This window comes from Coenobita brevimanus, chromosome 14 (assembly GCF_032717465.1).
Source record: "Coenobita brevimanus isolate Jiangsu-jjx chromosome 14, ASM3271746v2, whole genome shotgun sequence".
Classification (NCBI taxonomy): domain Eukaryota; kingdom Metazoa; phylum Arthropoda; class Malacostraca; order Decapoda; family Coenobitidae; genus Coenobita; species Coenobita brevimanus.
In genome coordinates, this window is record NC_136967.1 from 22,580,221 (window position 1) to 22,596,728 (window position 16,508).

A 16,508-nucleotide genomic window follows, 5' to 3' on the forward strand; every position below is an offset into this window, starting at 1 on the left:
ATTACAAATACCAGTAGGGTTCCTGGTTTAGTTATCGACAGTACGACCGTGGAACAGTTCTAGTATACCTGAACTCATGGCCTGACCTGACGTGACCTCAGAGGGAAGAGGGTTTTAGTCGAAAATACATGATGTTTCAGATAGGAAAGTGTTGGGATCCATGGTAGTAAAAGATGTGATATTTTTTTTATTTTATGTTAAAAAAAAGTCTAGTTTAGCCTCAAAAAAGAAATCGGTGATCAGTAAGACCTGAGCAAGCAAAAAAAAAAAAAAAAAAATTCTCCATACTGACTGCATTAACCTTATGGTCTGTACGTAATGTACGTGTAAACTCCTTGATATTTTGTTATTTAAGTATTCATAAGAAAAACCCTACACTAGAGACCTTATAGACAGATGTGCTGTCAATATAGCCCTACCATACACTAGTTACAATATACAGTACACTGTACATGTTACTTTCTTGGGTGAATACGATTACATTTGAGTAGGTCTGAACAGACCGCTGACACGTATACAACTGAAGTATTAAATACGCATCACAAATTATTGTCTTTTAAGAACAATTGTCAAAAATTTCTCCTATAGATTTAAAATATATTAAAACTATGAAGCTCATAAGACTAATTCTACTACTGTTTACATAAGTTATTGTAGATGTTTTGAGTACTTGATAAAATATGCATATAATGTAATCCGGATGTATTGGTGTAAACAAAATGGGAACTGACACGAAGGCAAGCAGTGAAAATGCTAGCGGAGAAAAGCCTCAAAATAATCCTCTCTCAAGAAAAATCAATAAAATCCTTGAAACCAGGCTAGAAAACGACAAGGTATGGCATTAGATCGAGTGGTGTAATTTATATAAACAGCTTCAATAGCCAGTGAGATTTTGATTACTACTTGTGTTGTCTCCTGCCCTCACCTACCGGTGCTTGTTGTATATAGTACAGTATTTCGCTTGTTGTACTTGGTAAACATACGGTGTAGTTTATGCAACAGATACACCATACTGATTTATTGCCTCTTCCCTGGCAGTTTTATATATTTTTTAAAAAAGCGGTAGTAAAATATTTTTGCTGATTTTTTTTTTGCTGTTGTTTATATCATTGTCCATTCTGATTCACGTGTGTTTGTTCCTCAAGGACAATGGCAGACTTTCGGAAAGCTAAGACACTTAACTATGTATGTTTTGGATACAGGTCGTTCGACCTCAGTGTCCAGATCTCTATAGGCTATGTACAGTCCCCAAACTTTCCACCTGGGCCACCTAGCGAGAGAGGTGGGTAACGGGTGCTGGCAACAGTGTATCTGTTTGTCCGTGTGTACATGCTCAACGAAAGTTAAAATCATCAACTCTCTTCGTCTGTAGTGAACCTCCATCAGAGTTCATCCAATAGATGGCTGGGTACAGAGTTGGGTGGGGAGAAAAATGTCTCAGGAGTAAGGCGGCTCTCCCAACAGCTTAGCCAGTTGCATGAAACTGGTCGCACGGAAAATTATTGTGTGCCACAGGTGGCGCTGATCAAGGCCAGAGAAAATGACTATACTAATTTTATAATTAATTAATATATATAATATTATGATATAAATATATACTATTATATATAATAATCTCAGGGGTGGATACATCACGTCAGTCGACTCATGACTAGCGGACTCGAGGCAATATTCTGCCTCAACAAACGAGTTTCAACCTCCGACATCTACAGTTCCTGTCTCTCCTACTTACTTTAAATTAATATCCGCCCAATGAGTAATCCTGTAACGATTAATGACTTAACTTATCTAACCATGTCTCGGATCAAGAATGGTACTTCAATAGATTTAATTGAGACCAGCCCAGGACTGGCGACATGCAAAACGAACAGACACCGGTATCTATTTTTCTACCCTAAGGGCCGGTCTTACGACGGTTCTTCTCCCCAATATTCAGTAGGCAATTTTTAGCCATGGGTTGATCATGTAATGATGAAAAAGAACACGTTTATTAATATATAACATATGAAAAGATGCGATCTTTTAGATTATTTTACTTATTGTTTTCAAAACTCACATTATCCAGTACTTTCAAGAAGTTCCTTTTAAATTCTGTTGGCTAAAAATTGTTGACTGAATATTGGGATGAACTCTGGGGTTCACTACGGAAGACGAGAGTTGATGATCCGAACCTTCGTTGAGCATGTACACACGAACGGATACACTGTTGCCAGCTCCTGTTGCCCACCTCTCGTGGCTAGGTGGCCCAGGTGGAAAGTTTGGCGACTGTACCTTCCATGGTTCTTCTGATGTTGATCGCAGCTTTGGGATTGTACTTGAAGTCTTGATCCTTCCAGTATTTGTCTAGTTGTAGTTTGAAGGGACTGGTACTTGGGGCATTTACCACTGAGACTGGCAGGCTGATCCAAGCTTCCATTATCCTGTAGCTACGTGAAATAGTGACTTCTCACTTTAGTTGCTGCTCTCTCTCTCTCTCTCTCTCTGTCTCTTTTAAATAATGTTAGGCTATGTCCTCCTGTGACACCTTCATGCCTCTCTCCCCCTGGTGCTCTATCCTCGATGTATTTCAGCTGAAGGATCTTGCATACCTAGATTTAATCTCATCAGGCCCTCTTGTAGACCAAGGTAGGTAGGTCTAGTTTTCTGCATTTTTTTTTTTTTTTGTAAGTGAAATTTTTCAGACCAGAAAGCATCTTTGTTGCTCTTCACTGAACATTTTTCTATTGCTCGTGTGTCCTTTTTCCTCCATGGGCTGCACACAGGTTGGGCATACTTGACATGGGGCGTGACTGTTGCTTTGTGTAAATTTGGAACAGGTGAAAAATTTAATTAGAATTGCACTAGCCTAACCTTTCACATTCATAACCTAGACCGAGTTAACCCAGTAATACCATAAATGATATCCTAACCAGCCAAACCTAACCTATTCTAACATAACATTACCATACCTTACCTTATATTTTCTTACTATACCTTACTTAATTTGGCCTAGCCTAGCCCAGTGTAACCTAACTTGACCACGGTACCTAGCCAGATAATCCGGAATGGAAAATCAAATAAATTTTAGTGTGGTACCGGCATACTTGCATAGCTTTAGAAAGTGTCTATCATTACACTTAAAAAAAAAGATGCATTGAGAAAACAAAATATGAATAAGATCAACAGGGAAACAAAGTACAGTATTCATTAAGTAATTGATCATACATTGACCTTTTTTTTTTCATTTTTAAAGACTACAACATGCTTTCATGCTTTGGCCCTGGTCACCTAATGGTGGCTGTCTATGTAGCTTGATCTTAGGCAGATTCCCTATGCATTCCCTTATCGCTGAGGTCACACTCAATGACCTTATCCCAGGTCTTTTTCGGTCTGCCTCTTGCAACCATACCTCTAACGTTAACTCTTCTCACTTTCTGCACCCAGTTATCATCCCCCGTCCTCTCCACAATACAAACCATCTCGGTCTACCTTTCCTCATCACAGCACCAATACACTCCGGTCTTGTCCTACCTCTCAACTCTTCCATAGTAAACCTTGCCCCCCTGCCCAGGCCTTGCACTTAGAGATGCACTGCACATCCACTTAATCGTTGTCATTTCTGTACATATGAGTCTGCAAATATCCTCTTCCTTTACTTAATTCACCTAATCGTTGTCATTTCTGTACATATGAGTCAGCGAATATCCTCTTCCTTTACTGCCCAGGTCTCACTACCATACAGCATTACACTCCTAACACATGACCCTGTACCGGTACTTTTAATATTTTGTCATGAAAGATTGCTTAGAGAACCATGAATCATACTCCTGGCTATCATTCATAACCTCATTAATTGTGCAGACTCTAGGAAGCTACCCGTTACTGGTAATTTGAAGATTTAGATGGCATTTAACAGTTTGAGTCTCCAGCATTCTTTGGAGGACCATCCATGTTCATTTGTCATCTATATATCTATCTGCCGATAATTATCTATTGCTAGAGACCATACTGCTGTGAGTGGTGGCTGATTAACTTTGAGTTAGTTGTTTTACAGGGAGGGGGCTCTAACCTTCCACCAACCCACTTGTTGACATGTAGGGAATACATACCATATGGATTGATTTTATGATTACCACCTAGTGCTGTAAATGGTTTTCTGGCTAACAGGAAACTATTAGGTTTGACACTCATTATAAAGCTGCCTGAAAAGGAAAGAAGAGTAATGAGAAGTGACGGGAATGATGGGAGAAATAGGAGGAGAGGAGGGTAGATGCAGAAAAAGAATCAGAAAGCACTGAGAGAGCTCATACCTCTGCCAATGCCATCGCAGGATTGGGATCCGGATCCGCCTCCAAATTAAATCAGTTCTTTCTTGGCCCATGGACTACCCTTCCTCACAATTTCACTGAAATTGAGAACTTTAGGAGATACTGTGTGGACAGACAAACATACAAACATAGGTGATTACATAACTTCCTACAACTTCATTGGCGGAGGTAATGATAAAGATGAAAGAAGAAACTGGTAGCACTACATCAAGTGTGTGGATGATGGTCATCTCCAACCACCATGTTTTTTGGTAAATCTGCCATATAATCCCCAATTTGCTTTGAATAGCTATGAAACTTAGTTTTACCTGCTGGCTTTTGGTGTGATTTGCCTGAATATGATATTTGTTCCCATTACAGTTGACTTTTTGAGATAAAGCCTGTGTCCCAGTGGCAATGCTAACCCACCCTCCCCCGACTTAGTGGAGGGGGCTTTGAAGATCAGGGATAATGAATCTGTTAAATATCCTTGAAAACTGAAAATCTTAACCAAAGTTTAACAGAATTTGCCTCTGATTTTCATGATCTTTGATTCTGATATGCCTGAGAAAGCCTCATCCTTTGGCTCTAACCTTAGCATTCCTTGGTCTTAACTTTGATTCTTCTCATCAAGGCCCAGAGGTGACAGTTTGGAGCTCTCGTGCTAAGGAATGGCATGAGCCCAAAAACCATTGGCCATACTAGCACATTACTCCTACCACAAAAATGGGTACCGTAAATAAATAAGTAGCTACGCAAAATTATCTCTTCATGACTTGACATGGTTAACTGTTCATTGCTTAAAAAATTTTATTAGATATATCAAGTTTATAAAGAATTTATGAAAAATATTTACAACTTAATAGTAAGTCTCCGATTTGCTTACCAGGTCCTGGTGTTTTGATGTCATATGCACCTTCCTCTCCTGGTGGTTGGTGGTGGCGACCATTATCCACTCACTTGATGTAGTGCTCTTTTTCCTTCCCCTTCCTCATTTTACCTCTATGTCTCCCTTCCTCTCTTCCTACTTCCCCCTTTCTTTTGTGTCACTTATTATTACTTTTTTCATTTCAGGTGGTGCTACAATGAGTGACAAACCATTTGTCTTTTTGTAAACCAGGAAACCATTTATGACACTGGGTGGTAACCATATAATTTATGGGGTAAAGTGGAGCCTGCTCAGGTGCCCCTGTTACCTGGGTAGAGAGAAAAATGCCGCATCCATCCTGGAACCAAACTTCCAGACTTTACCCTATATCTCGCTATGGTGAGTCGTTGTCACGTGCAAGGGATTATTGGTTCTTTGCATGGGACAACCCTGCAGTTGTGATTGCTTGCCTGCAGTTGATGGGGTCTGCTTGGCCAGACATAGTAGGGTTGACCAACAACACCCACCCTCTCCTGGACCCTGTTCCTCAGATTGAATCTTGGTACCTCTTGAAGTCATTTTTTTTTTTTTTTTTTAATGTGAGGAAGAAGGAACCAAAGGCTAGGAGCCTGCAAAACAGTTCCCTCCAAGAAAAACAAAAACAATACAAAAGAGAGCTAAATTCAAGATCCGTACATTTTGAGATCCCTGGACACACTGCGTTTGCAAGACTGGAGATCATAGGAAGTAGGAAATACAGACAGAGGGAGACAGTTCCAGAGTAGACCCGTTACGTAAATGAAGGACTGGGAGTAACGGTTAACTCTTGCATTAGAGAGTTGGACAGAAAAGGGATGAGAGCTTATTGTTAGATAAGTGTTACGCACCCGTCATAGAGTTGGAGGGATACAATCAGACAGTTCAGAGGAACAATGACCATGGGAGTAGCAATAGAAATGAGATAAAGGGGCAACAGTGCGGCAAAGAGACAGGGGTTGAAGGGACCCAGTAAGAGGAGCAGAGTTAATGAGACAAAATGTCTTTGACTCCACCCTATTAAGAAGAGCTGTACTGTATGTGGGGAGCCTTCCCACACATGAGAGTTGTATTCCATACAGGGGCGAATAAATCCCATGTATAAAGTCAACAATTATGCAGGGGTAAAAAAGGAACGGAGTCGGCATAGCACACCCAATCTCTTGGAAGCAGATTTTACCAGAGATGTTATATGATCTTTCCAGGATAAATCTCGTGTGAATGAAACCCCAAACATGTTCAAGGATGATGCTGGATTGAGCTGGATATTATTAAACTTTAGTGGGTACATCTGTGGAAGATTTTGTTGGGTTAATAGGTGTAAAAACTGAGTCTTTGATGCATTAAAAACAACAAGATGATTTTTAACCCAGTCAGAGATATGAGCCAGGTCAGACATTAGGTGTGCCATAGCCTCATCCCTTGTTTGTTGAAGTAACTGCTGGGATGGACGTTGCGGGAACCGAATGGAAAGGTGAAGGGTGGAATCATCTTATATGAATGGATAGGGTTAGATGTACAGCTTAGAAGATCATTGATGAATAAATGAAAGAGAGTGTGATGAGACAGAGCCCTGGGGAACACCACTGTTGATAGATCTAGAAGAACGATGGCCATCTACAACAGCGGCTATAGAACGACCAGAAAGGAAGCTGTAGATGAAGGCACAGATAGAAGGATAGAAACCGTAAGAGGGCATTTTGGAAATTAAAGATTTATGCCAGACTCGATCGAAAGCCTTTGAGATGTCAAGTGCAATGGCAAAGCTTTTGCCAAAGTCCCAAAAGGAGGATGACAAAGAGTCTGAAAGTAGGTGAGAAGATCGCCAATGAAGCGTCACTGACGGAACCCATACTGACGATCAGAAAGAAGGCTGTGATAGGAAGGATACTCTAAAATTTTTCTGTTAAGAATAGACTCAAAAACTTTTGAGACACAGGATGTTAAAGCAGTTGGACGATAGTTAGAGGATTGGGAACGGTCACCCTTCTTTGGGACTGGCTGAATGAGAGCAAACTTCCAGCAAGAAGGAAAGGTACAAGTTGAAAGACAAAGTTGAAAGAGTTTACCTAGGCAGAGGGTAAGCACAGAAGCACAGTTCTTGAGGACAACAGGAGGGACTCCATCAGGCCCATATGCCTTATTAGCTTTGAGGCCAGAGATGGCAGGAAATACATCAGCTGAAGAAATTTTAATGTCAGCCATGAGGAAGTCAGAGGGGGGGATGTGATAGAGGAACAGCACCGGAATCGACGAAGGTGGAATTGGAGGAGAAAGTCTGAGTGAAGAGATCTGCTTTATCAGTAGAAGAAATAGCCACAGAGCCATCAGAGTAGAAATGAGGAGGGAAGGATGATGAGGTAAAGCTGTTAGAAAGGTTTTTGGCAAGGTGCCAGAAGTTGCGGGAAGAATTCAATTTGGAGAGTTGAAAGCATTGAGTATGGATGAAATTTTTTTTAGTAGTGCGAAGAACAGACTTAGCACGATTCCGGGCAGAAACATAAAAAATATGTGATTCAGGGATGGGTTGGCTCCAGTACCTTTTATAGGCCCTATCCTTGTTGCGGACAGCATTAGAACAAGCGTGATTAAACCACAAGGCTTTCTTGCGTTAGACAAAGGAAATGAGAAACGAATGTATGCTTCCATGCCTGAGAGAAAAACCTCCGTAATGCGCGAGGCACACTCAGATGGCTCCCAGCCATGGAAGCGATAATCATTCCAGAGAAAATGAAAGATGTACTGCCTGAGGGCCTCCCAATCTGCAGCGCCAAAGTGCCACAGTCGCCATTTCTTTGGAGGGTCCACAGGCCGTACCGGAGTGATAGGACAGATTAAGGTAATAAGGCTGTGATCAGAGGAGCCCAATGGAGAGAAAAGATTAACAGTGTAAGCAGTAGGATTAGTTGTAAGGAAGAGGTCAAGTATGTTGGAGCTCTCTCCAAGACAGTCAGGGATATGGGTAGAGTGCTGTACAAGCTGCTCTAGGTCATTAAGGATAGAAAAGATGTAGGCTTGTTCACCAGGTGGATCAGTGGAAGGAGAGGAGAGCCAAAGATGGTGGTGAACATTGAAATGTCCTAGGATGGAGATTTTAGAGAAAGGAGAAATGGATAGCATGTGTTCCATCGTAGAAGTAAGATAGTCAAAGAATTTTTGATAGTCAGTAGATTTAGGGGATAAGCAAACAGTGCAGATATGTTTTGTCAGAGAATGACAGAAAAGCCAAAGCCAGAGAGTAGTGAATTCAGAAGAATCAAGTTCAGGAACACGAGAGCAAGATAAGTCGTTGCGTACATATACACAACAGCCACCTTTGGCTCTGAAATGAGTATAGAGAAAGTAGGAGGATACAGAAAAGAGTTTGCTGTCAGTTGCCTCAGACAGCTGAATCTCAGTTAAAATGAGAAGGTGAGGTTTAGCGGAGAATAGGTGATGTTGAACAGAGAGTAAGTTAGAGGAAAGGCCACGAATGTTGCAGAAATGAAGAAGAAGTGAGTCAGACAGTGGTTCCAAGTAACTCATAGAGTCGGCACCGGGAGAGGGGCGGATGGTGGGGGCATTTTGTGGTCCCCCCCCCCCTGGAGACTCCTAGGCAAGGTCTAACTTCGCCATTTTTCTTTTTTAATTTTGATAAGGAAGTGTAGTATGTACTGTGCATGTAGTTTGGTGTTGACAGTTAGAGAAACTTGTATTAGAGAGCATGCTGGCCTACTCTTTGTGTTACTGAAATGCTGAAAAAGTTCAGCAAAGGGAGATGGTTGTGAACTAGTCCTGAACAATGATCATATGTAAGCCATACCCAAGGGACCTGACCTATATACAGTATATATAAAAAAAAAAAAAAAAAAAGTTTCTTCAGTCTTAATGTAGACATTGTCTGGTCCCAATTTTGACATAGCTGTGAAACCATTAATTTTATTTGTACCATAGTTGTTGAAATTTTGCTTCAAAATACAGACTTACCATTTAGATAATAAATCTGCAGTGAAAGTGTTAGTAAAAAGTGGTGATGTAGGCTACATGCAACTGAACCTACCTTTATGGGAATTCTGGCTGTATGTGTGTGTCATGGCCCTATGCAGTTGCCATATTGTCACTTCTCTTCCTTTCATTTAAATATGATATGGCCTGACCAAGTTTATGTGGTGTACATCAGGAAAAATGAGAAAAATTAGGAAAATTTCTCTATTCACTTATACAGTAGTAGCTAACTCTTGTGTCTTATGTGTGATTCAGTGTTGTAATATACACACACACACACTTATATATATATATATATATATATGGGAGCCTCTGTGGTATAGTGGTAGAGTGTGCGTTTCGCACGCTGGTGGATGCGGGTTTGCCTCCCGCCAAAGTTGTAAAAACTTTGGGAAGCGTTCACCGAGCCACTGACCACTTTGGCGGACATCAAGGGTGCTGTGGTTGAACCAGTGTTGCATACTAGTATGCTTGCACCCAGTCAGCATAAGGCGGGCCGATTACACTTGGTTCACAGACTACACACACATCCAAAGCCACTACAACACTACAATTACACTCTCAAGCACTTCTCACCCTACATACAGTCTCTACCAGACAGCCTAAACAACTGGGTAGAGATACATTGGCTGTATCGTCCCTGCTTCGGTAGGGGTAGGCCGGTCCTGCAGTGGACCTGGGCTGATGATGATGATGATGATATATATGTATATATATATATATATATATATATATATATATATATATACAGCAAGCTTGCCCCCAATACGTTCTCGCCGAATGCTCTCGCAATTATACGCAGTAAGTGCTGGGATACGTATAAGACAATGTAAGATTAAAGAACCATTACGAAAACTATAAATTTAAGCAAGAGAGGCGGCCTTTGAAAGGCCAAATCCTCGAACATCAGCGCAGCACCACGCACGGTTTGTTTTGATCACGTGATCATGTCCTGCTTTTCCACAGTACTGTATTTGTAAGTTAAATATTTACATTACTGTTCTGGTAAGTTTATGTGCAAGTTAAAGTATTATTAATAACATTAAAGCAAGAAATAGTCTTATAACCAGTTTACATGATAGGCGTCGGAATATTGCCTTTTCTGTTTGTTCGTTAAATACTTGCTGTTCTTCTTTTCCACAGTACAGTAATCACTCCAATATCCGACGTAATAGAGCCATAAGTAGGTCCGGATATTGGTTCTGTCAGGATATTGGGCCCCAGCTTATGGACTTGTACTTATGGACCCTAACTCAGAGAAACACCTATACAACTCCCTCTGGACCTGCATAGCACCTATTTAAGACCCAAATCACACCAATATGGCACATAAATGACTGAAATAAATGCAAAAGAAACATAAAATGAGGGTTTAGAAGTATGTTCATACATTAATAAACATTCTGGTACTTATGGACCCTAACCTAGCCTAACTCAGAAAAACACATTCCTACTGCACATGCATAGCTACTAACACCCTATTCACACCAATAAAGGACATTAAAGAGTGAAATGAGGTAAGTATAGTATGGAAAAATGTACAGTATGAAACATTCTGGCTACTTACAGCAAGTCCCTGGCCACCTCGATGAATAACCGCCTCCTCTCGGACTCTGACAGTAAGAACGATTTCCTGAAGCACTTGCAGTACACTGTTCCTGAAGTCTTGCACTGAACTTAGTCAGTCACACACAGAAGTCCGTTCTCTTCACAATGTGCACTCTGGTCTAAATAATGCTCCATTGTAACTTACTAAGTGTTGCACTTTAACTTTTCCCATTCATATAATTTTCCAAAGCCAAAACAAACAAGTCTATTTATGTTAAATTTTGTTTCTATTGAGTCTTTTCTCTCACAACTTTAAATCCTTAACACAACACACTGTTTTTTTCACTGCACAACGCTCTAAATTCCCGTGTGGTCTAGTGGAGAAGTTCTTGCTGTTTATTCACTGTCAGAGTCCGAGAGTATCACTGGCAGGCGACCTAGGGGTGCATCGCTGTGTCGTGGTGATGGCGTACCCACTGGAGACGACTCTGAAGACAGCCGCAAACTCAGGTTGAGTGGTGGCTCCACCGTGGCTGATGTGCTGGGCTGTGGCTCGGAGCATGAGGGCCTGTCTTGGGGAGGCAACGGAGTGGAGCCAGGGCTGGGCACAACGGGGGTCACGGGCCTGAAAAAACTGTCAATGGTTGATTGACGCAATGACCGACGATTCTGACGATTGATGATGCGCTGCCTGAAAGCATGCACTTCCTCCACGAGTCCCAAGGGCCCCATCTCCCTGTCGCAGTCCAGGTGTTCCAGGTAGTCTAGGACGAACTCTAGATGTTCCCGGAGTGCACTCAGCTTGGGGATGGCTGGAGTAGTGTCCTGCTGAGAGGAGTCCGCATCATCGTCGCCTTCAGCGTCGGAATCTTCAGGTTCGGTACTGACGCCTGCAACCGAAGACGCGATCTCGATATCAGACAACGTCTGATACCCAGGATCGCCCTCTTCGTCATCCAACCACTCACGAACATCGTCCACATCTACATCGTCGTCGTGCGTACGTAGCCGTGCACGGAAGTCATCCACGTCAAATCCTAGAAAATCGTACTCCACGTCCGTTCCGAGAAGCAGACGAGACCAACCATTTTCCAGAGTCTTCACAGGGACTTCCTTCCATGCACTAGCCCAGTTGTACAGCGCAGACTTGATGTAGCAGCGAAGGTTTTCCAAAGTCCGCTTGCCTCGTGTGTCCCATCCCTCCCTGCGCTAGTCCTCGTCCTCGAGAACAACCATCATCTCGTCCAGGAACTTCCGACGGTATAGGCGCTTTGTTGCCACGATCACTCCTTGGTCCAGTGGTTGGATGAGAGCAGTCGTATTAGGTGGCAGAAACATGCACCTAATGAGGCCATTTTCAGCAACCAAGTCCTTGTCGCATGGGTGGGCAGGTGCATTGTCGAGGAGAAGGAGGGCCTTTACCTTATCGCGTGGGATTCCCAGTGTCTTCGTCTGGTAATGGATGACCTCCTTGACGAAGTGACGGTGAAACCAGTCTTTGAAGATCACAGCTGTGAACCATGCCTTCAAAAAATGGTATCAGATGACAGGAAGGACATCCATCACCCCACGAAGGCACCGAGGCTGCTTTGCGCGGCCAACAACAACGGGCTTAAGCCGATGCATGCCGTTAGCACTGGCACAACACAAAGCAGATATCCGTTCCTTGGAAAGCTTGCGGCCAGGTACACGCTTCTCCGTCTCCTCGGCTAGAGTGTTCGTTGGCAGCGAGCGATAGAATAGGCCAGTTTCGTCAGCGTTGTAGACTTGACCGAGAGTTAGGCCCTCCCTGTCGATCAAGCCTTTCACCTTGTGCCGAAACTCGTCAACTCCATCCTCGTTAACGTCCAATGCTTCGCCATGTGCTTTACGGTTGGTAAGGCCATGCCGCAACTTGAACGCGAAGAGCCAACCCTCGAATGCCTTGAAGTCTAGGGCGTCATGAAGCCTGGCGAACTTCTCAGCAGCAGCCTTCAGCTCCGTTCCACATACCATCACACCAGCAGCACGTTGTTGTCGATACCAAATCAACGTGGATTGGTCAATTTCTGCAAACTTGGGGGTAAACATAAGCTTCCTTTCCACGTTGCGTTTGCTTCTCAATGAGAAGTCAGCCGTGTACTGCATGAGTTTGTCTCGGGATCTCTTGATATCGAACAAAGTAGACCGGGCCTGGTTAAACTCGCAGAGAATGCGGGAAGAAGACCACCCCGCATCTACTTTCTCCAATATCTCCCATTTCTTCTCCAGAGTCAACACCACTCTCTTCCTTTTCTCAGGTGGCGGGGCCATCATCACACACACTAAGAGGAGGCCCGAGAGCAGCAGGTGGCCCTGCAGCAGGTAAGGCACCACCACAAAAGCAATCACGTGGGCAGCCATTACGACGAGTGTGCACTCGTGGCGAGAGACAGGCGGAAAGTGGGGAGGATGCAACGGCGCTCTATCGGACGTCAGAGGAATGACGCGCCACAGCAATGCTCTCCTGCGCCGCGTGCGGTAAGTTCAAATTACAGGCGGGAAAAAATCGTTTTTATTTTTTTATTTTTTTGGGTTTTCGGACCATTTTGGGAATGTTGGATCCCAGGACGATTATGTCCGGGTAGTGGGGATGTTCGGTTATTGGGCGTCCGGATATTAGAGCGATTACTGTATATATATATATATATATATATATATATATATATATATATATATATACACGAGGTGTGACAAAAATGAAATGGGACTTTGGCTGCTAATCATACAATTCATCAGCCACACAGTAATGAAGTACATCACAGTGTTGCCCAACATCTCAGCACTGTATGAGAAAAGCAGCACTTCAATTAACCTATTATCTTTCTTTTCACAGGTAGTTTTGTAGCTCCTGTCAAGCGCCCTCTGTCACAGAATGAGCCTTGAGCAAAGGATTAACATCAAGTTCTTGGCTAACATGGGAAAAACTCCAGCAGAAACCCTTGCCGTGTTGAAGGATGTGTTCAGAGAGGAAACAGTGTCCCGTACATGTGTCTATGAGTGGCACAAGAGACTCAGCATGAGGCGGGGTGATGCCCCAAAATGTCCCGTGACACATCCACATGGCGGGTCTTTTGGTCCTCGGAGAGCAGTTTGGGCACCAACTTTGCGCAAATCTTCCGCATGCCTAAATCTTCCAATAAGATGGACCTCACTGACTCCCTATTCAATCCCAGTTGCTCAGCCATCATTCTGATCATCAGTCTGCGATCACTCCGCACCAGTTCCTTGACCTTCCGGATGTTGGCATCATTTCTTGTTGTTGAGGGACATCCTGGTTATGGGTCATCCTTCATGTCACCCAACACCATCCTGAACCTCTTGTGCCACTCATGGACACTGTTTCTCTCCGTACACATCCTTCAACATGGCAAGGGTTTCTGCTGAAGTTTTTCCCATGTTAGCCAAGAACTTGATGTTAATCCTTTGCTCAAGGCTCATTCTGTGACAGAGGGCGCTTGACAGGAGCTACAAAACCACCTGTGAAAAGAAAGATAATTGGTTAATTGAAGTGCTGCTTTTCTCATACAGTGCTGAGATGTTGGGCAACACTGTGATATACTTCATTACTGTGTGGCTGATGAATTGTGTGATTAACAGCCAAAGTCCCATTTCTTTTTTGTCACACCTCGTGTGTGTATATATATATATATATATATATATATATACATACAGTAACCTCTCAACTAACACGAGTTTAAAAAATGCGTTTTTGTTTTAACACGAGCAAATATTTAAGGAGATATGTTTAACTAACAAGGGTTTCTCGATTTAACGTGACTTTACACGTACGTGATGGTTTCAAATTAGCCGCGCATGCCTTGGATAGTCCCGAGCTGATAGACCGTGTGTGGCAGTTAATGCATAAATACAATTTTATATTTGTCTGTTGCTCAAACTGGTTGTATTCAAATTACACTCTATCTCTATCTGTCTATTGCCAGACGCCTCAATCCCGTTTGGGGTGGCCACAAACAAATCGCCTCCAAGTCGCCCTGTCCCCCGCCATTTCACTGCCCTGCTTCCAACTCACACCCCCGTCTCTCATATACCTCTCCACCCCATCCCTCCATCTCATCCTCGGCCTCCCCCTCCCTCTTCCCCCCTCCACCTCACTCACATACACTCTCTTCGTCAGTCTCTCACCCTCCATCCTCTCCACATGGCCAAACCACCTCAGTGTGTTCATCATAACGCTTCCTATCACATCCACATCCACACCACAATGCTCCTTTATATCCTCATTTGTCAGCCTGTCTCTCCATGTGACTCCACAGGCTCATCTTAAATAACTCATTTCCACTGCTCTCACTCTTGACTTGTGTCCTTCCAACAACGTCCAAGCTTCACTTCCATACGTTAGAGTTGGTATCACAATACTGTCATGTAGTAGTTTTTTCACTTCCATGCTCACTTCCCTGTTTCTTATCACTGCTTTCAAAGAACCAGCAACCTTTCTTCCCTGCTGTACCCTTTCAAGCACTTCACCCTCCAAACCTCCATCCTTACTCATCACACTACCCAAGTACTTAAACGTACTCACATTTTCCAATTCCTCACCATCCAGCCTCGCTGTACATTCACTGACTTCACCTCTCTCAAAGACCATCACTTTACTATTCCCTACATTCACCTTTAGATTCCGTTTCTTACACACTCTCCCAAATTTGTCCACCAAGCCTTGCATCTCCCCTTCGTCTTCACTCAACAACACAGTATCATCTGCAAACAACAGTACAGGGAGTTTCCAAACACTATCCTCTCTCATCAGGGCCACTCCAACATCCACTACCCTACCTTGTACCTCTTTTATTACCCCATCCATGTACAGATTGAACAACCATGGAGACATGACACGTCCCTGTTTCAACCCAACTTTCAAAGAGAAAAATTACACTCAATCCTCTTAAATCGTGTGTTTATAAATCATGGATTTGTAAATCACGGCTAAGTTGCTGTCAGACTGCCGGCACCCTTAAATCGCTGTTAAGTCACGGAAATCGCTGATCGAGGCACCAAAGTGAGCCTTTTCCGAGGAGAATCATAAACTCCAGCATTGAATTTGAAAATCGCGACCTAACAACCAATCACCACCCGTCCCTGGTGGCAAGTGTGCATACTAATGCTGCAGAGTTAATGAGAAACATCAGGAGCTCATCACCCACTATTTTGCCTGGGTAAGGGCAGAAGCTGAACCTGAACCACAGCCTGGCCCTTCACACACTGAGGACGTGGATGACTTAGCATCTGTCATCTCTGAGGCAGACTTTGAGGGCTTCCTGAGGGAGGCAGAGGAGCTGGAGAAAGGAGAACAGCATGAGGGAGCACCCCCACCTCATGCTGAGAGGTTCTAAGTTCTTCCCAACACCACCCCACTCCATTCACTTAAGCAATATCGTCATAGGATTAAGGTGAGATCCCTTAACATTGCTTATTTCTATTAAATTCATGCACTGAATATACCTAAATTTGTATGTTTGTGTTTGATGGTGCCTAGATAGGTGTAGGTAGGGTGCTGTGGGGGGTGGTTGGCCAAAGTCCAGACCCAAATTCATTTTTCACATAAGAGTTATTATTTATAAACCGCGGAATTTGTAAATCGCGGCAGTGGTCCAGACCCAAATTGCCGCGATTTACGAGGATTAGTGTATAATATTCGAAAATGAAGTTTGGCCCCATTCTGAGCAATTTGGCTCATTTTTGGACAAAATTTGGCCAGGGAAGTGATGGCAGATCTATATTGTTGCAACTTGGTGCTGCAGTACAGA

General features: G+C 43.1%; 1 protein-coding gene across 1 annotated transcript in view; it reads left to right on the plus strand.

The window, feature by feature from the left end:
* Window positions 1-719: 719 nt before the first annotated feature.
* The window catches only part of Cog6 (conserved oligomeric Golgi complex subunit 6), a 149,211-nt gene continuing 133,422 nt past the window's right edge, over window positions 720-16,508 (plus strand). Inside the window, exon 1 of the mRNA XM_080264805.1 lies at window positions 720-833. Within this exon, the coding sequence (XP_080120931.1) occupies window positions 720-833 (114 nt within the window). The remainder of the gene's footprint in view (window positions 834-16,508) is intronic.